The 26,084-nt window shown below is 35.4% G+C and overlaps 2 protein-coding genes across 13 annotated transcripts in view; one reads left to right on the top strand and one right to left on the bottom strand.

Moving 5' to 3' along the window:
• Positions 1–9,399, top strand: part of FAM13B (family with sequence similarity 13, member B) — a 76,824-nt gene extending 67,425 nt beyond the window's left edge. For 7 of the 9 annotated variants that reach the window (XM_012727878.1, XM_012727873.1, XM_012727877.1 and 4 more), the window contains 6 exons: positions 1,519–1,602; positions 2,082–2,177; positions 5,200–5,283; positions 5,373–5,536; positions 6,321–6,422; positions 7,592–9,382. In XM_012727878.1, the coding sequence (XP_012583332.1) occupies positions 1,519–1,602; positions 2,082–2,177; positions 5,200–5,283; positions 5,373–5,536; positions 6,321–6,422; positions 7,592–7,715 (654 nt within the window). In that variant the 3' untranslated portion in view covers positions 7,716–9,382. Of the gene's footprint in view, positions 1–1,518; positions 1,603–2,081; positions 2,178–5,199; positions 5,284–5,372; positions 5,537–6,320; positions 6,423–7,591 lie in introns of all 9 variants that reach the window. The other 2 variants (XM_004686758.2, XM_012727874.1) reach the window with 2 other exon arrangements.
• The window catches only part of PKD2L2 (polycystic kidney disease 2-like 2), a 29,769-nt gene continuing 11,480 nt past the window's right edge, over positions 7,796–26,084 (bottom strand). The window contains exons 7-14 of one of the 4 annotated variants that reach the window (XM_012727879.1): positions 25,516–25,686; positions 24,837–25,018; positions 20,953–21,073; positions 19,956–20,057; positions 18,537–18,598; positions 17,667–17,721; positions 11,598–11,710; positions 7,796–7,829 (exon numbers count right to left, since the gene is read on the bottom strand). In XM_012727879.1, the coding sequence (XP_012583333.1) occupies positions 7,796–7,829; positions 11,598–11,710; positions 17,667–17,721; positions 18,537–18,598; positions 19,956–20,057; positions 20,953–21,073; positions 24,837–25,018; positions 25,516–25,686 (840 nt within the window). Of the gene's footprint in view, positions 7,830–9,503; positions 11,223–11,597; positions 11,711–17,666; positions 17,722–18,536; positions 18,599–19,955; positions 20,058–20,952; positions 21,074–24,836; positions 25,019–25,515; positions 25,687–26,084 lie in introns of those variants that run through there. The other 3 variants (XM_004686519.2, XM_012727880.1, XM_012727881.1) reach the window with 3 other exon arrangements.

The following is a 26,084-nucleotide window of genomic DNA, read 5'->3' as shown; positions in this document are numbered from 1 at the left end:
CTATAATTTTTACCCAGGCTAGTCTTAAATTCCTTGAAACAAAACAATTGCCACTGATGGGGTATGGGCATGGGTGGTTTAGTTAAGGATAAGTGGAACATGTGCACATATGAAAGAAAAAAACTGTAACATAGTAGTCACTGCAGTGGCATAGAGCTATCTAGGATGTCTGACTGGCTTTTTGTAGATAGAGAAATATGTCTTCATCAGTACATCAAAAGTACTCAATCATTCAGAGACTTAGTCACAATAATAATACAGAGGAAAACTCCAGAATGCTTCATCTTGGAGGCAGCTGGCAAGAAGAGTGTGTAAAGGCATGAAACATTATTTTTTTGCATATGAGTTTGAATCCTGGTCTTGTATCTTTCTAGTTATGTGTATTAAACTCTTAGTGTATGGCAGTCCCTGAATAATTACATTGGGTGCATTCTACCACATTTCACGTATTTTTTTTTTTTAAAGATTTTTAAAAATTTATTTATGCATATCGGAGTCATGGCCAGTGAGAGGATTCAGCAGAAACAGAGTGGGTAGCAAAACAAGCAGATTGATAAAGTACACTGCTGAGGGGAACCTCCTTGGCCTGGGATCGAACTCCTGCTGCAGTGGCTGCTGATAGCTTCATATGGTGCTTTAACCCCTTGCACTGCACCACCAAGAAGGCCCCCACCTTGCCCTTTAAAAACCCTTTGATTTATATAGGTGTGATTATATCCATTCAAATATTAACACAATGTGTTGTGAATGAAAAGTCCATCATTAACATCATTGGAATGTTAAAAGGTGGTCTTATGTAACAGAGGGGAGAATCTGTGGACAAATAAATTTGGGATGTCCTGCCTACTGTGCCTTTTAGAGTATTAAAAGATAGGAGAGAAGAGTATTGCAGTGTAAAGAAAGTTCCATCCCAAATGAAGAGCATCTTGGGGCCCCAGAGTAGAAGTCTAAGGTTACAAATTGACATTTCTTTAGGATCTTTTTCTAGGGTCTTTTCACTGTAGTGCTTCTATATTTTTCTTAATAGTTTAGGAAAAATATTAGATTAAAACACCTGTGCTATATATATATATATATATATCTTGTGTATACGTATGTTCCCCCTAGTTATAATACTAATGAAAGAATGTGCATAAGTAAATATTATAATTGACATTTTTGTGCACTTACTATGCCTGTACAACATTAACTCATTTAGTCTTCAACAAAGCCCTGTGATAGTGAAGTATTCAGATTTTATAGGTTAGGATATTCAACACAAAAGAAGTAAATTTACTCAAGGCCCCTAAGCCAGAATCAGTTTTTTCACATAAAATGTAAATGAGGAAATTGGTTCTTATTAAAAAAGCAGAATCTATAGGACACAGAAAAATGTTGCTTATAAAATCTATAAGCATTCTTACTATCCTAAGCTGAGTGGTGATGATCTTTCCTCTCAAACCTAATTCTTTATGTTGTGGGGGCAAGGAGAATAATGATGTGTCAATGGGAATGTTTGTTTTTTATTTTTAATTCTAGAAAATGACAAAAGATCATTTGGTGGAAGAAAAAACCTCTCTCCAGAGAAGTCTTCTTTACTATGAAAGTCAACATGGAAGGCCGGTAATGTCTTAAAAAGATTTGTTTTTGTAATTTGAAGAATCACTTTTGTGGCCCAGAGGTGTTTTATAGAACATTGTTTCCTACATTTGAGAGATTGCTTACTTATTTTTTTTTAAATTTATTTATTTATGCATACAGAACTGGGGTACAGGCTAGAGGTGCAGGGGCAGTGAGAGGATTCACCAGAAACAGAGTGGGGAGCAGAACAGGCCAATTAACAAAGTACACTGCTGAGGGGAACATTGGGCGGGTCAGGAGAGGTCTGCCGTGCCATGTGGGTCCTCTCCAGGCCGGGGCTCGAACTCATGCTGTAGTGGCTTTAGCTTCTTAGTGCTGTGCTTTAACCCACTGTGCCACCAGGGAGGGCTGATTGCTTAATTATTTTAAATAACTTTAACAGTTGGGGGGAGCCATATTGATTAATGTTTGGGAAGTTTTAGATTTCTGTCACTAGACGCTTTCATTTTTTCTTGCTTCAGGTGACCAGGGAAGAAAGGCACATTGTTAAACCTCTCTATGATAGATACAGACTTGTAAAACAGATGCTGACAAGAGCTAGCATCACTCCTGTCCTTGTAAGTTACACATGTGAATATTTATCTAGTTCATTTTACCAAGATCTACTCTTAAAAATTATATAATGGTGGTATATTGGAGAAACAAGCCAGTGTAGCATATTGGTATATTGGAGAAACAAGCCAGTGTAGCATATATTATATATGTAGTATGATAAAGTTCCTGATATTTAAACAAAAGGAAGCTATTAAGTGCCTACTATTGTCTTTCAGCATTTTATATATGATTATATCATAAATCCTGATAAGTGAAGTCCTGACAGGTAGAAGTTGATAGCCTCATTTTACAAACAATGAAATAGAGGCTTGGGAGTGATGTGTCCAGGGAAAACTATTTTGCAGAAATAAAAAATCCGTATTTTGACCCTTTACTAATTTCTTCTCATTGAAATCCATGTCTCTTTAAAAAAAGTGCCTCAGTTTTGTGATTAACAATAGACTGTCACTTGTTTGCATGGTAATATTACAGACTGATTTTTTTTTTAATTCAACTTTTGATGAAAAATTCTATTAAACCAGTGTTCATCATAATACTTATGTAAATAATGTACTTCCCCTTACTTCTCTTATCAATTTTCCCCCATAACAGTGGATTTTTTTTAAAGATTTATTTATTTATGAATATAGAACTGGGGTATAGGCCAGAGGTGCGGAGGGTGAGAAGATTCACCAGAGACACAGGGGGAGTAGAACAGTCAGACTAATGAAGTTCACTGCTGTGGGGAGCAGCGGGTGGGACAGGAGAAGTCTGCCTCCCCATGTGAGTCACCTCCCTGGCTGGGGATCCAGTTCATTCTGAAGTGGCTGTTAATAGTTTCACAGGGCTGCACTTTAACTAAACCATTGTGCTAGTGGGAGGGCCCCAGTGGATATTTTTAAAGATACACAAAAACTAGTACTTATCGTGGAAAGCAAGCACTATTTCCAAATTAATCATAACCACTAGAAGTATTACTTTAGATTTCTTTCAGGCCCAAACAAAAAATAGCATGTAGTCCATTCTGCATTGTTTCCTAGGAATTTACTGAAGCTATGGTCAGTTGCTGTTTGCAGGACATTTTTATGTTACATCACATACATGGGAATTTTCTCAGACTTTTGTTTGCCAGACTACTCATTATTTGAAGTTTGACATTGGCCTGTTGGGCGCTTTTATTTGGCCCTCATATAAACTGATTCTTGTATAGTTTTTCCCTTTTTGTGTTGGTCATATCAACACTGTTCAGTTATAATCAGTTTTTGTTGAGTAATGAATCCTCTATAGTACATACTTTCACATAAGACTTTTTTATTGTAAGGTTTTACTGTGTGTCACATTTTCAGTTACCTAATAGTATAATAGTCATTGAATTTTGTTATGCAAACTAAGAATTCCATAGATTTAAAAAATTTCTAGATCTTACTGGTACCTAATAGAATTATGATGATGATGATGATGATGATGATGATAATGATGAGAAATTTGGAGTCTTAAAAGTTGAAGGTAAGACAATTGTATAGGAAAGGATAGTTTTTCAACAAATGGTGTTGGAAAACCTTATATCCACATGCAAAAAGAATGAAGTTGGCTCCTTATCTTGTAAGACACTTAAAAATTAATGGAAAATGGAACGGTCTTTGACTTAAATATAAGCGCTAAAACTGTAAAATCTTAGGAAATAAAGGAATAAATCTGTGTCACCTTGAATTAGGCAGTATTTTCTTTCATGTGACACCAGAAACAATGACAAAAGAAAAAAGTTGAACTTCATAAAAATTAAAAAAAACAAAAAACAAAAAAAACTCCTAGTGTATCAGGGAACTCTTAAGAAAATGTAAATAAAACCCACCAAAAAAATTTTATCTGTATATAAAGAAATATTACAATTTAATAAAAGATGAATAAACCAGTTTTAAAGTTGGGCAGAGGATTACAGAGAAAATACATAAATTGTCATAAAGTTCAACATCATTAATCATTCTGAAATGCAAATAAAATCCATGTTCACATTACTTCATATCCACTGGTATGACCATAATCAAAAGACAATGATGAAGATATGGAGAAATTGGTGCTCTTACACATTGCTGATGGAAATGTAAAATGGTACAGCTACTTTGAAAAACAATTTGACATTTCCTCAAAAGATTAGATATAGAATTACCATATGACCTAGAAATTTTCCTAGGTATTTGCCTACGATAAAAGAAAACATATATCTACATAAAACATTCTACATAAATGTTTGTGACAGCATCATTCATAATAGCCAAAGTATAGAAACATTACAAATGCCTAGCAGCTGATGAGTGAACAGTATTCTAAAATAGAGTATTATTTTTCCATAAAAAGAAATGAAGTATTGATGTATGCTATAATTTGGACGAACCTTGAAAATATATATGCTGAGTGAGTGATAGAATCCAAACACAAAAGGCTACATAGTGTATGATTACATTTACATAAAATACCTAGAACAGATCAGCCCATAGAGACAGGAAATATGTTAGTGTTTGCTAAGGACTGTGAGGTAGGATAGGGGAGAAGGGCAAAGAAATAACAGCTCAGGAGTAGTTTCTTTTTGGGATAATAAAATGTTCTGTCACTATAAGATAGTGATAGTAGTTGCACAACTTGTGACTATATTAAAAACCACTATGGTGTACACATTTTAAGAGTGCATTTCATATTATTTGAATTATACCTCATTGAACCCATTATTTTTAAAGAGGTATAAAAGGATCTTCAGACCAAAAAAGTCAACAGATGAAGCTATTGTTAAAAAGAGAAATGCTTGCCAGTATGCATTTGTTGTTTTTTTTAAATGAATATCCAGATAAATTTAAAAAAATTCACCAAAAAAAAAAAGAGAGAGAGAAAGAGAAATGCTTGCAGTTAATGTGTAAACAATACTTTCTTAAAAGCATATAGTTAGGACTTTGAAAATAGAATTTAATGTCTGTTTCAAGGTGAAGTAGGATATCATTGAACACTTTAAATGCTTAAACTGTAAACTATTTATTTGAGTATTGATTGTTACAGGGGTCTCCCTCTACCAAACGAAGGGGTCAGATGTTACAGCCAATTATAGAAGGAGAAACTGCACATTTTTTTGAAGAAATCAAGGTAATTCTTAAGGGAATTATTTTTGGTCTGTTTCCTAATGGACAAGCTGGAAATCATGACCAGTTTGGATTTTTTTTTTCTGCGCCTAGGAAGAAGAAGAAGATGGTGTTAATCTATCCTCTGAGTTAAGTGATATCTTAAAAACTGCTGTACAGGCACAGTCTTCATTGGAAAACTCAGAATTTGATGTTGAAGAAAATCAAGAAAAACTGGCTTTGGATCTGCGATTGTCAAGTACTCGAGCAGCTTCTATGTAAGTATGCTGGGTTGTGATTTTAGCCTATTTGTATAATAAAATTTATATGCTAAGAAATATATTAAATAATTGAGCACCTGGAGGGATTAACAGTGCTCAGGAGATCCACTCTTTTTTTTTTTTTTTTAAGATTTATTTATTTATTCATACAGAACTGGGGTACAGGCCAGAGATGCGGAGGGTGAGAGGATTCACCAGGGACAGAGTAGGGAGCAGAACAGGCAGATCGACGAAGTACACTGCTGAGGGGAGCAGTGGGCGGGTCAGGAGAAGTCTGCCTCGCCATGTGGATCTCCTCGGGGCAGGCGGGAATTGAACTTATGGGGAAGTGTCTTAAGCTTCTTAGTGCAGCGCTTTAACCCGCTGCGCCATCAGGGAGGGCCCGAGATACACTCTTTTTAAACAGTGTGATTCACCAAAAAAGTTGTCAGTCATAGAGTGTTTCAAAATTAAAAATACTAAAATTCTACATTTTCTGCATAAAAAAGTGCAGGAACCTACTGAGTTAATCTTTTAGTTTCTCTTTAATTAGGTTAGGTCTATGTGGTCTATATCTGTGGTTCTTAGCCCTCACTACTTTTGGATCACCTAGAAAGAATTCTTTATAAGCACTGATTCAGAGCCCTACTTACAGATATTCTAACTTGGAGTTTACACATTAGTGTAGTTTAAAAGCTCCTCTAGCTGACTTTGGTTTGTAGCCAGGGTTAGGGCCACTGTTAAGAATGTAATGAGCCAGTAGTACTCTTTTAGTAATGTTTTCTCCTCTTTTCAATTTTAGGCCTGAATTACTGGAACAACTTTGGAAAGCCAGAGCTGAAAAAAAGAAATTACGTAAAACATTAAGGGAATTTGAAGAGGCATTTTATCAACAAAATGGAAGGTTTGTTGAGCATCACAAAATTGAATCTGCTTTCACTTTAAACTCACAAGTGTCATGTTCAATAAAGGAATAGAAATAAATTATGCACATGAGGTTTAAAACAGTGAAAAAAATATTCTGAAGCCCTGCTATCAGGGTAAGAAAATGTCAGCACAGGAGTAAACAATAGCAGATAAAACATTTCAAGGTTCTTTCAGGGAGGCTCAGTTGAGTGACGATTATTTTATGTTGTTTAATTACATATCTGTATCCTTTGGAAGTGTTTGTGAAATGAGATATTTTTCCTTTTAGAAAGAATCCCCTAATAGGAGTGGAATCCTCAACTAGTTTGGACTCTTAAACAGAGACCATTGCAGTTTACTGCTGTTTACCATAAATGTTGGGTCATTCCTGATTTCCAGTTTCCAAGATGTATAAATAAGAGTGGCGGTTGCATGGTTCCTATAATACAATATGGCGCAAGTGCCTTTATCTTACTGGGTAATGCACAGTTGAATCTGTGGAGTCTTCAAAGAGTAATACATTCCAGGAGGGTACATCATTTCATGCCTCAGAAGAGTGTTTCAAAATAAATGGGTGATTTTACTAAGCTAATAACGATGTTGTTCAAAATATGTTTAAATTAATTTAAAAGTCTTTTACATAGGAATATGTGGTTAAAGAAATCCCAAGTGCAGGAATGCATTTTTTAAGTACCTACTATTTCTTTGTCTTACTGAAAAAACAAAACAAAACATAATTATTCTTAGGATGATTTAATGCACTCATAAGTAATTAAATGGGACTGCATTGGGTTCTATAAAGTGAGAAAGTTTCTTTTGTTATAGGTAAGATATTTTGACATTTCAGTTCACCAGAGCCATAGTTAACATAAATACTTGAAATGTATTAGTGTAATTTTCTAGCACTTAATATATATTCAGAGATCTGGCAGAGTCTTATATCTTATTAAAATATTTGATTACCTCTGGTTATCTATAATGATTATTGATAAGTTAGCGTCATAAATCTATCACTAGCAAAATCCATAAAAAATAGAAGTGATTTTTTTTAATTACAAAGCAACTTTTTATTTGAACTTATATTTGGTAATCATATTAGAACAGCTTGTGGGACTTTATTTTTCCAGATAATCTCTAGAACATTATAGATTTTATTTTCTTCTCTAGGAATGCCCAGAAAGAGGATCGTGTTCCAGTGCTTGAGGAGTACAGGGAATACAAAAAAATTAAAGCCAAGCTTAGGCTTCTTGAAGTTCTTATCAGCAAACAAGATTCTTCAAAATCCATATAAAACATCATAAAATCAATTGTATTCCCTGAAGCTATCATCGTGTGTACTTGGCTGGTACTTGAGTTCATTTTGTCAGGCTCTCAGAGTCTCATTTTGTACTTGGTTGTGGTGCCACTAGAGAAAATGACAGGAGGGTAAGTAGACCCTCCCTAGGAAGCATGATGTTCCATATTAACCACAGACTGTCTCTCCACCTTTAGCAAACATGCAGTTTTCGTCATTGTTTTTACTACAGATAACATCCTAATAGCAAAAGACTAGTATTTTATCCTTTCAACTTCAAGAACTTTGGAAATACAAGCTTTTTGTTAATACCAACTTTATTTTTTTCATCACTGAAGAAAATTGAGAGGAAAAATCTTCACACTGAATTCTTCAGTTGCCTTTTTCGTACAGAATGACTGAAATTTGAAAGAAAAGCCTATAAATGTGCACATATGCAACTGTGTTCTGTGTTTTCCTAAAAAACCAAAATCAACTGAAATATTTCAAGTCTGACTGTGGAATACCTTTCTGTTTTTAATTCCTAAAGTGACACTTTCTCATAGGTTATTTGTTAGCAAAATTTTGCAATTCAGTGGTCACATAGCTCCTGGATGAAGATAACAGTGCATAGACCAAGAAGTGACCTTGTTTATCAGTATAGGGAAAACACACACCATACATTACACACAGAACTGAATCATATCACATGCTGCCTATGGGACTTAAGTTACTGTTTATTTCCTCAGTTACTGTTTATCAGCTGGTGGTGATGTGATTTGTCTGAATCAGATCCTGCATTTTTTTTCCTCCCTCCCCATCTCCAGATAATGTGACAATATAGCCATGTCAGTATGTAGGAACTCTGATGGTGCTCAGATTTGTATGTTCAATCAGATGGGCTAACATTGGCAAAAGAATCATTATGCCTGAAGTAAATCTATTCCTAACAAGGGCTCTACCACTGCATGTTTACTTGCACCTTCAGGGGGTGACATCATTTTTTTCTCTCTTAAATCACCAAAATCCATGAAGAAACATCCTCTAAGAGACCATCTTTTTGAATAGTCACATGTTTAAAAAGGCTGACTGACTGCAGAATGTGTAGTGGTGTGCCCACTGTCATATACTCTAAGCTTATCATTTTTCCTTTGGCTTTGCATGGCTTTTCTTCAGGCAGTGGTATTATTCTGCTAATCATTTTCACAGACCAGTGTCTATTTATAGTAATGTGTAACAGTCATTAACAACATACTCCAGTCAGGCTTAATCTTTTTAAGTGTTAATTTTTGTTCCTGGTGCTTTTTGAATTGATGTCTCACTTTGTGTCCATGATTTGCATGCAATGTCATGCATGATTTTCTTACTAGCTGATATTAACAGTTTGTTCCATACAAAATGGACTATTGCAACATCCTTTAGTAAGGTGAGGGAAGCATGTACCTCAGACTTTTGGCACTATTACATACCTAGTAAGCACATGAAGTAGTTTGATAATAAGTAGTATGTCTAGTACTTTACATTTCATCTGTGTGTGCAATGCCGTTTTGGGGGGAGGGAATATTCACTGGTAGTGAACTTGTAGTTGGGGAAATAAAAAAAAAAGCACTAAATCCATCCCTTTCGTGTGGTTTCCTTTTGATACAACTAGGTTGTTCATAATGTATACCTAGAAAAATTAAATTGAAAATGCCAAACGATACGTCACTTTCATTTGAATCTATCATGCAGTGTACATTTGATTTAAGTCTCCAGACAGAAGTATATCCAAAACATCTGATTTAATGTGCACTGTATATTGTTTTATATGAATGTTTTATTTTATATACCACCTGCAAAAATGTCCATATGCACTATTTAAATGTTTTAAATAATATATTCCTTCTTTATAATGCTAAATCTATATGAGTACCATATTTTTATAAGTCAGTGGCCTGCCTGGAATCATTTTAGAATTAACAGCTGCTTCATGATGTTGGTTATTCACAGTTAATGTCTGGCTGCGAGTAGACTAGATAAAAGTGGCATGGCAGCACTTATGCTATGTGACGGTGTTGTGTGTCATAGTTGAGCAGTAGTTGGTAGAATTAGGCAGTTTGTGATAGTTTTACTCTGGTACAAGTAAAAGCTGTGTATCTATATACAAGAAATATATAGATATACATGACCACGTGTAATTGCATTGCTGTGTTTGGCACTTCATTGTATAGACTTTTGTAATAAAAGAACTTTAATGTTCTAAGTCACGGTAAATGTTTATTTATTTTCCTGCTAAATGTTAAAGAGAAAACCGGAGACCTCAGTGTTCCTTTGTCTTAATGATCTTTAGTCTTTGAATTATCCCAGCCAGGACCATGTGAAGAAAACAGCACTTGGCTGCCTACAGGTCTGGGGAGTGTAAGATAAGGAAAGGCCATGTTGTTGATTCCCTTGTAGAAATCTCAGGGGAAGATGAGGAGACTAGTAAGCATTTCTTCTTATCCTGTGAAGAAATTTTGATAGTCTTTTAGAGGTTGGCCTGAGGAAGGTAGGTAAAATTTTAAATTCCTTTATTCAGATTTTTAAATCTAGGGACAATTATTGAACACCAGTGTGAAATTTGAGTTTGTGGTCAAGTTCTGTTACTTGGATTAAGATTACACATTGCTCTTCGATGAGGGATTATGTAACCTAGAAAGATTAGTATCATTTTCTTCCAATATCTGAAATTGGAAATGTTAGCTATGCACACCTTACCAGCCACCCAGGCAGGACATTTGCAGCTCCCTACACTTGCCAAACATGATTTATAATCTGATAATCCTGCCTTGCCTTTATATAATTTTTCAGTATATTTGCATTTAAAATAGTTGAGGAGAAGCATTCCTTAAGAGTGCCACTTTAGAAATTGTCTAGATGAATTTTCAGTTTGAAGATACTAGTGAGATTTTCATTGGTGGTTGGAAAGTTTATTTTCAGAAAACTTCAAATTCAGATGCATAGAGGTGAAATTTTGGGGTTTTATATACTGGTTTTTCAAGAATCCTAAGCATTTACTAACATGGGCAGTAAGCCAGAACATGCTACAAATAAGAACAACAGTTCTTATACTCTATCTCACCGAGAAAACTTTTTCTACCTAGATTTTGGACTGCTGATTAGAGGCCCATTTTATTCTTGTCCCTTCATATTCCTAGAGCTTAATAATAAATCTCATTATAAATTATAAATCCTTCTTGTGTATCAATGTGGGTATACTCTGGAGGCTTATTGCAGTGTGATTGTACATTCAAGGGCACTGGATTTTCAGAAATCATTAGATGATTGTCATCCCCTATGATAGCTTGCTAATAATGCGTTTTAGTGCTTTTAAAGTCTTCCTAAACTTGTCCCAAGGAATAAATCTTTGTTAGAAATGCTCCATGCATCACAAAGTCTCACCTCCACTTGTCTTACTGTAGAGCTGAAACCTTTCTCATCACTCGGTTTAGTTTCAAACTGACATAGTGTAATTCTTTCTCCAGCTCCACAGCATATAAAAAGAGTCTAGAGGATTATTCAGGAGGAAGCAAAGAATGAGTCAGTAACATACTTTCATGTGAGTGGGAACAAAGAATTTTAAACTCCTAAAATTGCTAATATGGCTAGTGGTGGATCTAGTAGTCTAAAGCTGTGTGGATAACAGTACTTGGTAAGCAGGTAGTTCCCATTATTTAGAGCTGTACAAGTAAAACCAATTGTTTTCTTTAAATAGAATCTTGTGCTTTCTGTTTAATTTTAAAGTTGGGTGAAAAGTGAAAAAAGTAGCATCTCAACAGAATAAGGTGGTGGGTTCAGAATAAGGTGGTTAATGTGTGTAACCAGTGTCCCTAACCCCTGTCTGATGTACCTTATAGTTCCCTGGTTAGAACACATACTTACTCTCGAAACTCTTGTTGAGTGACAGGCTGGTAGTCATCTTGAATTTCTGTAGAATAATACTTTTTCTCAAGCCTCTCTTTCCATTTTTTCATCTGCTCCGCACTTTGAATCTCCTGTCAATTTTAGAGGAAAATATAGGCTACAATTTTTAGGAGTTTTTCTCTACTTAAGGACTTTGGCACACAAGCATTACAGAGTTGAGAATCTTCAACTATTCTCTTCAGGGTTATGGTTTTGAGAACAGTAGTCTTTTTGCATTGCCTGGTTTTTAGGTCTTCGTATTAGCAAAGCTACTCCAGGGCGTGGTGTTAAAACTGTTTAGCAGAATTAGGGTGTTGATCATTTTATTATTGTTGTAAGTAGAAACAGTGAGTTCTTGTTTCACTGATTCTTTTCACTCTGTATTTCAACTGAGTAGCTGCCTGCTTTTTACCTTTACAATTTTTTCTGTATTGACATTACTTGAATGAAGGCAATGTACTTAAGAGTACATCTGTGAGTATTCTTTACCCTCACAGCTGCTGTTTATGGAGACTTCTACTCTTACCTAACCATTTCCATTTGCCTCTTCATAATTACTACGTCTATATGTTCATCTGGCTACATACCCCAAAATAAGCTCATTCAAAACCATTTTTATTGCTGCACCCTTCTCTGATCTTAAATCCTCCTTGATTTTCATCGACTGCCACCCAAATACCTTTTTCCCAATTTCAGAAAAAGCACCCTGTACATTATGGAAAATATGGACAATCTTAGAGGAAGATGTGATTCAAAGACTTCACAATTAGTATGAAAATACCCTGCTCCGGCAATGACAGTAGGTAACAATATGTATGTCTATAAATGTTCTGAATTCCTTCCTCGGAAGAGATGGTGGTGCTTAAGTTCAAACTCTGTTTTCCTGATGTATGTCCTGATCTGGTCTGAGAAAGTATTATATCAGTGTCTATCTTCAACATATCTGAAGTGTAGGAGAAGATGACTTTCCATCCTTAATTCAAGCATGCTATTTATGAGACTTCTTTGAAGGATCTCACCATTTGCAATCAACTATTTATCCAGGGCACAATCTTTCGTGCCAAAAAGAAACCTCATGAGATAACTCAGGAAGGGGATTTGCTACAGAAAATTCTGAACTACTAGAGGGCTACAAGGAAGGGTCACTGGAAATCTGAAGGGGGTTGAACTGAATCTGTAGATAACTTTGGATTATATGGACATTTTAATAATGAGTAATAATGAGATAGTGTAATGGATTCTGATAGTTTGAATGTGGAATAGCTCCCTTTATGCCCTTACCTTCAATGATAATTTTTAATTTCTTCTGTTTCTCAATTATTTCCTCCATTGTAATCTCTGTATGTTTATTTACTGGCTTGTGGTTTCTTTTCACTGATAGAAGTAACCCTTTTTTTTTTTTTTTTTAAAAATTTTATTTATTCATACAGAACTGGGGCACAGGCCAGGGATGCGGAGGGTGAGAGGATTCACCAGAGACAGAGTGGGGAGCAGAACAGGCAGATCTACGAAGTACACTGCTGAGGGGAGCAGCAGGCAGGCCAGGAGAGGTCTGCCACGCCATGTGGTCACCTCCGGGGCAGGCGGGGATCGAACTCATGTGGAAGTGGCTTTAGCTTCTCAGTGCTGTGCTCTAACCCGCTGCGCCACCAGGGAGGGCCAGAAGTAACCCTTTTATTTATACTACTTTTTTGTTTCTAATTCATTCTGCTTTTTTTTTTTTTAAATTTATTTACTTATGCATACAGAACTGGGGTACAGGCCAGAGGTGCAGGGGTGGTGAGAGGATTCACCAGAGACAGAGTGGGAAGCGGAACAGGCCACTGACGAAGTACACTGCTGAGCAGCAGGCGGGCCAGGAGAGGTCTGCTGTGCCATGTGGTCACCTCTGGGGCGGGGTTTGAACTCATGCTGAAGTGGCTTTGGCTTCTTAGTGCTGTGCTTTAACTCGCTGCGCCACCAGGGAGGGCCCTCACTCTGCTTTTTATCATTTCTATGTTTTAATTTTTTGAGTCATATGCTAAAATTCTTTTCAGGACCCTCCTTGGTGGTGCAGCAGGTTAAAGCCCAGCACTGCAAGCGAGCTGCAGCCACTTCAGTCTGAGTTTGATCCTCTGCCCCAAAGGTGATCCTCATGGCCTGACAGATACCTCCTGACGTGCCGGCTGCTCCCCTCAGCAGTGTACTTGCTCAGTCTACCTGTTCTGCTCCCCACTCTGTCTCTGGTGAATCCTCTCACCACCCCTGCACCTCTGGCCTGCACCCCAGTACTGTGTGCATAAATAAATCTTAAAAAAAAAAATTCTTTTGAGTCTTCGATTTTTGATAAAATTGAGGTTATTAATTTTCTACTGAGTTTTCTTTGACTTAAATCTTTGGATTCTACTATAGTGTATTATTTTGTTTTCCTTTTTGATTCAAGAATTGAGACCAGTTAAAATTTCTTGATTAAAAGATCCTTATTGTCTATTTTAGTAAATATATTTTTATGTTCTTTTCACAGAATTTTTCATGTTACCTATAGTTTTGAATTTGAGATATTCTTTGTGGCCTACTCTATGATCAGTTTTCATGAATGGGTTTATGAAAAGCAGGTGTATCTTTTGAGACTACATCTAACTGTAATAGTGCCTAATTCAATATTGTTTGGTTTTCTTTACCCTTAATTTTCTGTTCTCTGATTTAGTATTCTCATTTTATAAATCTAGTAGTTTTATTTTTGTGGATGTTGATGCCATATTTGGTGCATAGTGATCAGCTATTAAAGTTGAGCTGATCTTTATGTAGCTCCTTTAATCTCCAGTTTTTGCCTAGAATTTCTACTTTAGTTATGCCCCCATAGCTTTTGCTGGCATATTCATAATTGTGTCCATGCTTTTATATTTAACTTTTTGAAGTACTTTGTTTTAGGTATATATTTTAGTATATAGTGTAGGATTAGATGTTGCTGTGTGATATTCAATATGAAAATATGTTCTTTTCAAGTAAATTAAGCTTACTTGCCTTTATTGATATAGCACAGCTATCGTGCTAGAGTCATCGCGTAATGTTTGTCTCTACTGTATGGTATATTTCCTGTTCTCATTGATACAGCATTTCTGTCCTTTAGCATGTTGTATGTATGTATGTTTTAGTGGTTTGTCTTTATTCAGGTATCTCTGTGTACCCACAATCTGCCCTCTCTTGGCTTGGTTCCCTCAACCAAGACCCAAACTAATTTATCAAGAAAAATAGCTTGTAATTTCTTTTTCCTCATTGCCTTTCCTTTACTACCAATTATATATCATCATTACCATATTTTATGGTGTCTGAGAGATGTATTTTATTGTAGGACTCCCCATTATTTTATGTACCATTTAGAGGGGAACATGCTGCCAATGAAACACCGAATCAAAAGGCAGAGCTTGATTTCAGAGATACTAAAATGTGGGAAAAATGGGTTCTAACAGTACAATAATATCTATCTTTGTTTTCCAACAACTGAATATTAAATATGTGAAAGCTGCTTTTGGGTTATTAATTCAAAATAATGTTCTTTAACTTTTCACTATTTTATATATATGAGCCAGTTACTGAAGCCTTTACATTGTACCTTCTCTTCCTCCCCCCCCCCCCCCACCACATTTCTCTAGCCATCCCTTGGCTTGCTGAAGCTTACCTGCTTATAGAATCTTCAATAATACAGCAGTATTCAAAATTGTCTAAACCTTTATTCTTGAGAAATTCATGGCTTACATTTTTCTCTCCTGAAATAAACTCTATGTAGTCTTCTATTGATTTGCAATGTTGAATGTTGGTCTGTTAGCCTGATTGTCTTTTCCTTTTACTTAAACCCAAATTATATTTGTATGTCTTGTGTTCATTCTAGGTAGTTTTTTCCAGATACATAGCATATCTTTAAATGTGTACTGTTTTTTTAATTCAAAAATAGCTTATAGCTTTATTGTAGCTTATAGCTTTAAATAATCTCAAATTTATGGAAAAATTTCAAGAATAATACACATGCTTTTGTTCCTCTAAAAGTATTTGAAGTTGCCAACATCAATGTCCCTTTGAATCCCCCCCCCCTTTTTTTTGGATGAAAGTAAAAGTTTTAATTAAAATTAACTGTACAATACATATTTTTTAAATTTACTTTTGTATAGAAGAACTGACCTGTAGGCCAGAGGTGTGGGATGGGTGAGAGGATTCACCAGAGACAGAGTGGGGAGCAGAACAGTGGATCCACTGGAAAACACTGCTTAGGGGAGTTTTGGTGAGACAGGAGAAGTCTGATGCAACAAGGAGTCAGCTCCCTGGCTTGGGATTGAACTTGGGGGCTCCAGCAGGGATAGTGCTGAGAATTAGCCCTAGGCCACCAGGGAGGCCCTTGTCCCTGAATTCTTCAGTGTATATTTATTGCATACAAAGGTGTTTTCCTTTATGGTTATCATACACAATAAGAATAAGAAAATTTATATCACTACATTATTATATCAATTATGTTCCTTATTCAAGTATACCAGCTGTTTGATGATGCCCTTTACCATAAAAGAATCCAGTCCAACACTGTACATTTTATTGTCATTTAATTGTATCCTGTCTGGCAGAGTTCCTTAGCTTTACCTTGACTTTCATAGCTTTGACAGTTTTGAAGAATGCAGGCCAGTTATTTTGCAGATTACCTCAGTTTTGTGTGATGTTTCATCAGTGTCACAGGATTCTGTGTTCACCTCGCATTCTACAAAGTGGCATGTGATTTCAACACTTTTCAATATTGATTAGAGTGATAGCTGCTTGCCTTCTCTACCCTAATGTTACTCCTGTAATAAGTATTTTATGTAACATGTATTTTGTAGAAATGTGCCTTTCTTTAGATTTCAATTTATTTCTATGTTTAGATCAGTATAGGCTCATGGAATCCTGTTTTAGTCAGTGAGTTATAAATCATTATTCACTGCAGTACTTAAATATGCCCGGATTTGGTCAGTGGATCCCTTTTAAGAAGCTGATTCTGTGTCCTTTTAACAGGTCTCTTTGATCACTTTCTGACTCAGATTTTCTAGACTTACCTTTGTACTTTCTAGCCATGGAATTAGCCATATTTCTAGAGAGCCCTGATTGTTTCCAGAAGAAAACAGTATTTGGAAAACAAAATAGGAGCACTACTTGTCATTGTTACTAGAGTGATTGCTGTTATCCTTTTTTTTGTGAACAAAACTAGAAGATGCATACACACACACAGAGAAATGGACATCTACAGTTTTAATCTTAACACCACAAGGGTCATTTTAATCTTCAAACTTTACATTTTTGTAACTCCCTTAGCTGCTAAAGGGAAACCTCATTCCAATATATGTGCTTGCTTGCTTGCTTATCCCAGTCACCTGATCCTGTGCCCTCAGCTTATTGGAGGATGAGGAACAACCAGAGGAGGTAGAACATTATTCTGTTGTCTTTTTCTTTTTAATTATGATATTACAGTATGTGGGGGTTTGCTTTATAACTTTTAAAATAATTCATTTGTTCCTGGTAGCGCAGTGGATTAAAGCACAACACTGTGAAGCTATCTACAGCCACAGCAGCATGAATTCTATCCCCGGCCAGAATGCTGACCCACCCACTGCTCCCCTCAGCAGTGTGTTTCAGTAGATCTGCCTGTTCTACTTCCCAATCTCTGGTGAATCTTCTCACATCCCACACCTATGGCCCGTATCCCAGATCTTGTATGCTTAAATAAAGAAATCTTTCAAAAAAACAAATTTTGAAATATAAAAAAAGATTAATTATATAATTATCTGAATAGCGTATACTCACTGAACCATGTGTGATAATTCTCAGTGAGTGTACCTGTAAAACTAAATTTCTGTGCTGAGAGCAACAATACAAGATGGAACATACAAAATGCAAATGTTTTGTCTAAATATTTGTCCCAGGATCTAGATCCTGGGAGAAATATTTGGAGGTGATAAGTTACTACTACCAAAAAATGCAAATCATTTTAATTCTTACAATGTCTTTAAAGCACATTTCAAATAAAATTATTATTTGAGAAAATTAAAATCTTACCTTTTCATCAAAGCCTTCTCTTCTAGCTTTTTCAGCCAAATCCCCAGTTTTCATACTAGAAATATAAAGTAAAAATTAGAGACATGACAAAGTAGAGAACTGCAAACATAAAATACATTCAGATTGTATAGTAAGGATCTATCTGAGGGGCATTTCTGTTCTTACTCATTAGCTATTTGGAAATGTCATTAATAAGTTCACCCAAGTGTCACATATTTCTAGCTGTGAAGAAGTATTAATATATCTTATTGCCATTGTCTGCATTTGGCAGTAAAGTGATAAAAATGTAAGTATACCCTTAAATAATTATAAAAATATCTTTAAAAAACACTTATTTATGCATACAGGAACTGGGGTACAAGCCAGAAGTGCGGGGGGTGAGAGGATTCTCCAGAGACAGAGTGGGGAACAGAACAGGCAGATCTGCTGAAATACACTGCTGAGGGGAGCAGCGGGTAAGACAGGAGAGGTCTGCTGTGCCAGGTGGGTCAGCTCCCTGGCCGGGGTTGAACATGTGCTGCAGACAGCTTCATAGTGCTGCACCTCAACCCCTTGCGACACCAGGGAGGGCCCTATAAAAATGTCTAACAAATAAAATGTAGGCTAAAACATTCCTATATTTTTAGAGGGACTTTATTCCTGTTGGGGCTTCTCTTTCTGAGTTGCCTGGCATGCCACTGTATTCATTATAAATAAGCTTTAGAGTTTCATGACATTCTTAGAAACTAGGAGACATGGTGGGTATAGTGACAGAGTGTTTTGAATCCACACCTTGGATGGTGGTGGCTTTTCCATCAAAATCTCACTCCCTTTAAGTTTCTTAGGAAGCTTTAAAATGATAAGTAAAAATTTGAAGAAAGTTCATGTTACCTTTTATCTTCCTCCTTTTCAGGTGTCTTTAGTTTGAGTTTTTCAAGAACATTGTAGTAACTCTGGACATAATGAAAGATAGAAGTTAATCAAAAATATATCCAATTGTGTTAGCTTTTGATCAAGGTAATGGAAATATGCTTAATCTCTAGGGACTACTACTCTAAAGCAATCTGGAGGCAAATGTTACGATTATTCTTTCACTTCATCATCACTCAAGGTTTCTGGCCTGCTGTTGAAAATGGCACTCTTGGAAGCATCACACATGAACTTGAAAAAAATCTTGTGAAAGCATTAAGGATGTTAACAGTTTAACACATCCAGGGAAATGAAAAGATATAAGTGATAAGGAAAACAAATTGAGGAACAGCTTAATAGTTTTCTTTATAGGTAAGTTCTTGGACAGAGTAAACCTTACGAAAGCCCACAGCTATTAGGACCTTTCTTATATGAAGTGCGGTGGTTAGAGCTGGGAGGATGCTGGCGTGTGCGTTACTGCTATAAATCAAAGTGAGTAGGTGTCCAGAGGACGAGGAAGAGCCCACTCTTCCTCAGCAAGGATAGAATGTCAAGGGAAGGAGGAAAGGGAAAAAGAGGCTGAAAAATTTCTAGTAGAGAAGTGATCAGATAAGAGCTGGATTGGCACGTAGATGAGGCCACAGAAGTCTGGGTGAAAGGTACTGGGGGCCCTAATCTAGTGGTGGTAGAATTCAAAATATACTTCACTTCCACAATTATGAGCAATTGAACCTTACACGTATTGGCATCAGAGTAAGGAGATTGGGGGGGAAAAAAATCCAAGGTTTTGAGTCAGGTAACTGAGAAAAGGGTATTGCTTTGGGGTTCTCCCTGGTGGTGCAATAGATTAAAGTGCAGCACTCTAAACCTGGGTGCAGCTGCTTCATCACAAGTTAGATTCCCCGGCCTGCCTGGAAGGTAACCCACATGGTGCAGCAGACCCCTCCTGTCTCACCCACTGCTCCCCTCAGTAGTGTACTTCATTAGTCTGCACTCTGTCTCTGAATCTTCTCACTGACCCCTTAACTTCTGGCCTGTACCCCAGCTCTGTATAAATTAATAAATAAAATCTTTTTAAAAAGAATTGCCCTCAATAGAAACAGGAAAAGAGGAAGACATGGAATTCTCAGCTTAGATTAGAGAAATTTCCCAGTATCTAATTTGAAAGAGCTTTATTGTAATTTCAACAGTGCTTTGCATTTAGTGAATAGCTTAGTTACTGTTGGATATATTGAAATCTGAAATAATTTTGGACATAATAAGAGCAAATGTCAAATTGTAGTGACAATTACAAATATGAGTAACACTGAACCAGAAGCTCTCTACACATAGATTTAAATGTTACTCAAACTACAAGAGTATAAGCTGAAAAAAGCTAATTAGGGAAAATATTTGACATACCTTTTTAATCATTTTACCAAGTTCAAAGTCTGGCCCTCTGCCTAATGAATAATCAGCTTTCACTTCAGAATAGGTGTTATTAATTATAGCCAAGAACATGTTCTGAGGAGAAATATTTAAATAAAATTTTAGTTTAAATGTTAGTGACTGACAAATGTTTTGATTTTTAAAATTTAATGTATCAATATAAAAATTGCTCTGCAGCCTACAATATACAATGGGGATTTGTGGTGGGTGAATATGAAAATACATTTATGGTAAATGAGAAAAGCAGAACATAAAATACTGCATATAAACGAGTCCCTTATGAGTCATTAATTGTCAGTTATCACAAAAGAATAATGTAATTATATGTTTAGAAAAATGATTTTAAATAAATCTACATAAGTACACACTCTTACTGAGACTAATGACTACTAACATCCAGAAAACAAAGTCGTGTAGACAGGATTCTCATTACCCCTGACCTCCCAGCCTACTTGTCCACCTTCACTCTGCTCAGCTCTGTCACCCTGGGGATGCTGCCCCACTAGGAGAGAACTGCTATTGAACAAAGAAGTATTTCCCTAGAGAAGAGTAGTAGTGCATTGATGAAGAAGGCAAGGTTCTGGAGGCCAAGTAGATTTGTCCTGAGCACCTGTGAGAGACCCACCCTTTGTGAGTTTTCAGGTGTAAGAGCCAAAAACCATATGGGCAGAGTATTAATGGCCAAACCCATGCCTACTTGTATGGGATGTCTTGGGCTGGAGAGACCTGGATATTCAAGAGAATCAGCACATCCTTGACACAGTTAAAACCTAGACGGCAACTAGCGAGGTCACAGTCTCCACTGCACAATAGGAAAACGTGGACCCTGGATTAGCGTACCTGATTGCTAGGAATTCACATCAGTCTTAATAAGTTTTGACAGCTAAGCTGCGATACTTAATTTCTTCTAAGTTAATTTTATTTTTGTAAAAGATTAAGCAAAAAAAAAGGAGCAAGTGTTGATTCTTACCAGCAGGACAAAGAACACAAAAAAGATGAAAGTGACGAAGTAAATAGGTCCCAAGATACGACTGACTTGCTGAATACCAGCAAAATTGAAATCTCCAAGAACAATTCGAAATTGTGCAAATCTTTGATGGAAAGAAAGAAAAATGTCATTACAACCCTTCACACATATGTAAAATTTTCTGGGGGTTACTAATGTATCTAGGAGCATGGTCTTGAAGTTTACTTCATTCTCTCAATGACTATAAAAACTTGGTTTTGATGTAAAATGACATTATAAACCTTTATTCATTTTAAAAATGAAAAATTAGGAAATTAAGGCTTTGAATAAGTTTATAGTGGTTGTGGAGGTAGAATTCATATTTCTTAACTTGAATTCATTACCATTAATTTCCAGTGGCATTGTGAGACATGCCAGGGACATATAAATTATGTGTACTAAATCTATAAGGGGAGATCTGGAAAGGAATTTCAATAGTATGTAGGTAGTTTGCATGATAGGTTGGTCAGTCAAAAGGGAGAATACTACTTTTTTCCTTGTTAATTTCACCAGTCACATGAAGGAATATAGGGCTGTCCACAATGAAGGAAGGAAATGTATTCAAAGAAAGAGGCTACTTGGAGTATTCGAGGTAATTGGAATTTCACCAATAACCAAGACCTGATAAAGTCATACTTTATAATATTTATCCAGTTCTTAATATTTCTTACTATAAGTTTGCTTGCCAACCAAAGATATGCTGAACTAGAAAAATATTAAGGTCTCAACAAGCCAAACATCTTTTTTCCTCTGGCAGAGAGCAATAAAGGGCTCTGTTATTGTATTAACTAGATCTTTTAACTTGATTTGTCTTATATAAAGAATCATAAGTTAAAGGCTCTAATCTCTTCAGAAATTAGCTCAATAACTAAAGCTTCCATTTTGTCCATTTCTGTCAGGAAAGTGAAAATAATACTAAGAATTTTAAAAAAAATTACTGCTAAAATTATTGTCATTTTCCTCTTGACTGAAGCTTAATTTTCTTTTGATCTGAAAGGAACATATGATTCTTTAGTATATAGTGCTACATTGAAAGAAACTACTGCTTTGTGACTTTCTGATACCACTGCTAATTTTCTAAGGTTTTCTCTTATTGAGTTAAAATAGCTAATAAGACTTTTCCATAATCTGTGTTAATAGGACTTTCCATTCTCTTACTTGGAGGTGTGACTAGGTTATCACTATTCCCAAGAATTCTCCAAATACTGCCTCTATTCAATTTTGTCATCTATAAATCTTAAAAGTCTCTTCTCAGTTGATCCTTTGTCTCACCATCTTTCAACATTTTGTCTATCACATTTTAAAATTATTTTTACCTACTTTTCACTTTATTCTTTATCTGTATTATTTGTTGTCAAATCTGTTGATTGGATTTTAATGACAACCCTAGTTTTCAGCTCTAGAATTCTATTTGATCCCTTTTCCAAATAAATCACATTTTATACTCCCTGCTTTCTGAAGATATCTTAAATTTTCTCTATACATCATAAATATTGCTCAATTATTTAATTATTCTGGTATCTGAAATTTGTGTTTCTATTGTATCTGGTTCTTGCATATATTTTCTTCCTCCCCTTGTATACCAGATTATGTTCAAATAACCTTCAATTATGTTTAAAAAATTACTTGTAGCAGTAACTTAGATATTTTACATATAAGGATTTTAAATTGAATGTTTTAAAATTTAAAAATTACCTGTAGAAGTAATCTTAGATAACTTTTTCCAGAGCGTTTTTTTGTTCACCTCTGGGGGTATAAGCAAGCATTCTAGCCTGACACCAGCTTAATCCAAAATGAAACTACCTCGGTCAATAAACCCAGATACAGGGCACTTCTGACCCTGTTCTCCCTACATCAGGGACAGGGTTCTGATTGCTGAAGCAAAGTGCCCTTTCCTTCCTCTTTATTTTCCTTTTTTTTTTTTTTATTTTGGGAGCCAGAATTGAAAGACTAGGATATTCAAATGCAACTGCATATATAGAGGAAATCAAAGGTCACTGTGCCCAAGGAAAGCCATTGACTGAGAAAAGACCTGAGAAGTTCACACTTCAAGCTGATCCTTAGCACAGACACTCGACAACAATAAAATACAAAACTGAAAAAACAATAAACCCTTGGGAGAGAAAGTCTGATTTTCAGATTTATCAATATTATGCAAGAGTAAAATGGCAATACCAAATGTAAAACTTAAAAAGAAACCAAAAGCAAATTCTAGAGCTGAAAAGTACAACTGAAAATTTCACTAGAAGGATTTAAAGGTAGATTTGATTAGGCAAAAGAGAAATTTGGCAAATGTGAGTCAAGACAATTGAAAATACCAAGACGTCAGCACAGAAAGAATAAAGACCGAAGAAAAGTGAACAGAGCCTAAGGGACCTGTAGTGACTGTCAAGTGGACCAACAAATGCAAACACATGAAAGATGCTCAGTCATCATTAATCACTGGGATGATGCAAATTCCTTAAAAAAGAAGTCCAAAAAATAACAATTACTGGTGAAGATGTGGAAAAGTTAGAACTTGTGTTCACGGTTAGTGGGAATGTGAAATGATAATGCTGCTATAGAAAACAGTATCCACATCCAAAAAGCCCTCAAAATAGAATTACCATGTGGTCCAGCAATTCTATCTCTGGGTATACACCAAAAAAGAATCGAAAGCAGAGTCTTCAAAAGATTACAGTATCTGTAACAGCATTATTCACTCAAGTGTTCCCTGACAGATGACAGATATACAAAATGTGGTATATACATACAATGGAATATTCAGTCTTAAAGAGTGGAGACATTCTGACATGTGAATCTCAAAGACCTGTTAAAGCAGTCACAAAAAGATATGGTACAACTAACTGCATTTAGGTACCTAGTAATCAAAACTATAGAAAGTAGAACGGTGTTGCCATTCAAGATTTGGGGAAAGGTAGAGAATGGTCAATTATTTAGTGGGTATAGAGTTTTAGTTTTGCAAGATGAAAAGAGTTCTGGAAAAGGGTGGTTGTACCATGTGAATTACTTTACAATGAACTATATATAAAGATGGTAAATTTTAAGTTATGTATATTTTATTCCAAAAAATATCAGTTAAAAAAACACTTCAGGGTAAAAGCATCTTTGAGTATGGGACTGACTTCTCTGAGTTTTCTCCTTCTGATTTTGGTCTCTTTATAACTCACTTATTTTGTTAGTTCTGTGGTGTTTTCTGTATTTCATGCAGCTTTTTAAAATTTTCCTGAAGAGAAGGTTGAATAACCTATCACCTAACTAGCAAAAGCTGACCCATTCCAAAGTTCTCTGTTTATTGTGGACATACTTTCTTCCCAACTATTAAAGGTAAGACAAATTTCCCAGGGATGTAAGTTACTACATTTATACTCTGTGCTAATACGACTAAGCTATAAATACCACATGAGTTAAGATCCTAACAAAGGACCAAGAAATTGTTGAATCTACAAACATTATTTATTTAGTGTAAGCTAATTAGGCTGTTTGAAGTTGGAAAGGATATTTGTGGGTGAATAGTCTGGGTTCTTTGTTCACAAATAAAGAAAACAGGGTTAAAAAAGTTAAATAGCAAATGACCTATTTCTGGTAGGTAAAATTTTTACTTCCAGTAAAACAAACAAACAAATTTTCCTAACTTGACCTAGTAAAAGTTAAAAATGGACTTCACTATTTGGATCTTTCCATGCTAAACCATACTTTGAGTGTGAGAGCTATTTAGCTGTTAGTGAAGATATTAACCTAAGTTTAAATTTGTTAAAGCCTTGTTATGCTTTTCACAAACCTTTCCATCATTTTTTTGTTATTGTTACAGACCAGAAATTATCATTACATTTATACTAAGAGCTTACATGGAATTTTGGAAAGTAGAAAAGTCATCAACCTGTGATCCAAAAACAAGATATCCTAATTGAGCATAAGCAAAGAATATAATAAAAAACATGATGGCAAATCCTATTATGTCTTTGATACAGCGGGACAAGGTGGATGACAGCTGAGACATTGTCTTATTAAAATTTATGAATTTGAATATCTGAAAAAGAACAAAGTAAATTGAAATAGGATGATATCACAGATTATAGTTCTATAGAGTAAATTACTGAAAAAATCTGATTCAAATTAAAGGAGGTGCTTAGTGACAGGGATATTTAAGTACTTGCCAGCAACATTACAAGGCCAAACTACTTTTTAAAAGTAAGATATATTCTTTTTCCTTTCTTTTTGTTACACAGCAATAGGACATTGTTTCCAGTCAGTTCTATCCTTTGTGTTTGTCCCCTTTGCCCCAGTGACCCTACTCCCTTCTTCCCATCTGCTAACCACTAATTAGTCTTATATTCTGAAAAGTTTATTTAATTCATCTGTTTTCTTACCAACAAGAGAAGGCATATGTTGAGCCAAATACTTTTATTTTACCTTATAATTAAGAAAATTCTTTTGTTTTTCATGACTTTAGAGTTTAGGTTCTCATTACCTTTCATCTCATATAATGAAATAGTATATTTAATCTGTTGTATTTAATATAAATACCTTTATCCATGCAAAGAAGATGGTAACAGCAATTATATTGTTGTAATAAACTTGCCAGTATGCAAGAAAATAGAAATCTGAATATTTTTCAGAACTTTTTAATAACTGTCCAAGTAAGAGAAACGTTTGTATATTACAGTACGCATTGAAGAAAATGGCCACAAAACACAACTAAATGGGAAAAGAAGAAGGATTAAATTAGAAACTCTACTCTAAACCTTCTGCAGCCTATACAGAAATACATTAAAAAGTTTATCAGATATTTAAGAAAAAGCAAGGGAAAGATACATGCTTTTACATAAATAGAAATCTCAACTTACAAATGTTTAATGTTGCAGAAGAAAGAAAAGTGATTATCACCTGCATATCTATCTGCCTGCTAGCTTCTTTGAGCCATAACATACAAACAGATGAAGTGATTATAATTCTGAAGAGGCTGCAAGAGCTTCTGCTCCATCTAACTACATGATACCTAAAGTTTAATCTTTTCCACTATGTAATACCAGAAAAGAATTTTACAGTTCCCACAAAACAATCCCCTTTAGAGGCCTTTGACAGTCTTTTAGAAG

The sequence above is a fragment of the Condylura cristata genome, unplaced genomic scaffold, assembly GCF_000260355.1.
Source record: "Condylura cristata isolate star-nosed mole 26May11 unplaced genomic scaffold, ConCri1.0 scaffold00021, whole genome shotgun sequence".
In the NCBI taxonomy this organism is placed as follows: domain Eukaryota; kingdom Metazoa; phylum Chordata; class Mammalia; order Eulipotyphla; family Talpidae; genus Condylura; species Condylura cristata.
The sequence above is the reverse complement of the archived record's forward strand: the minus strand, read 5'-3'. Positions and strand labels throughout refer to the sequence as shown.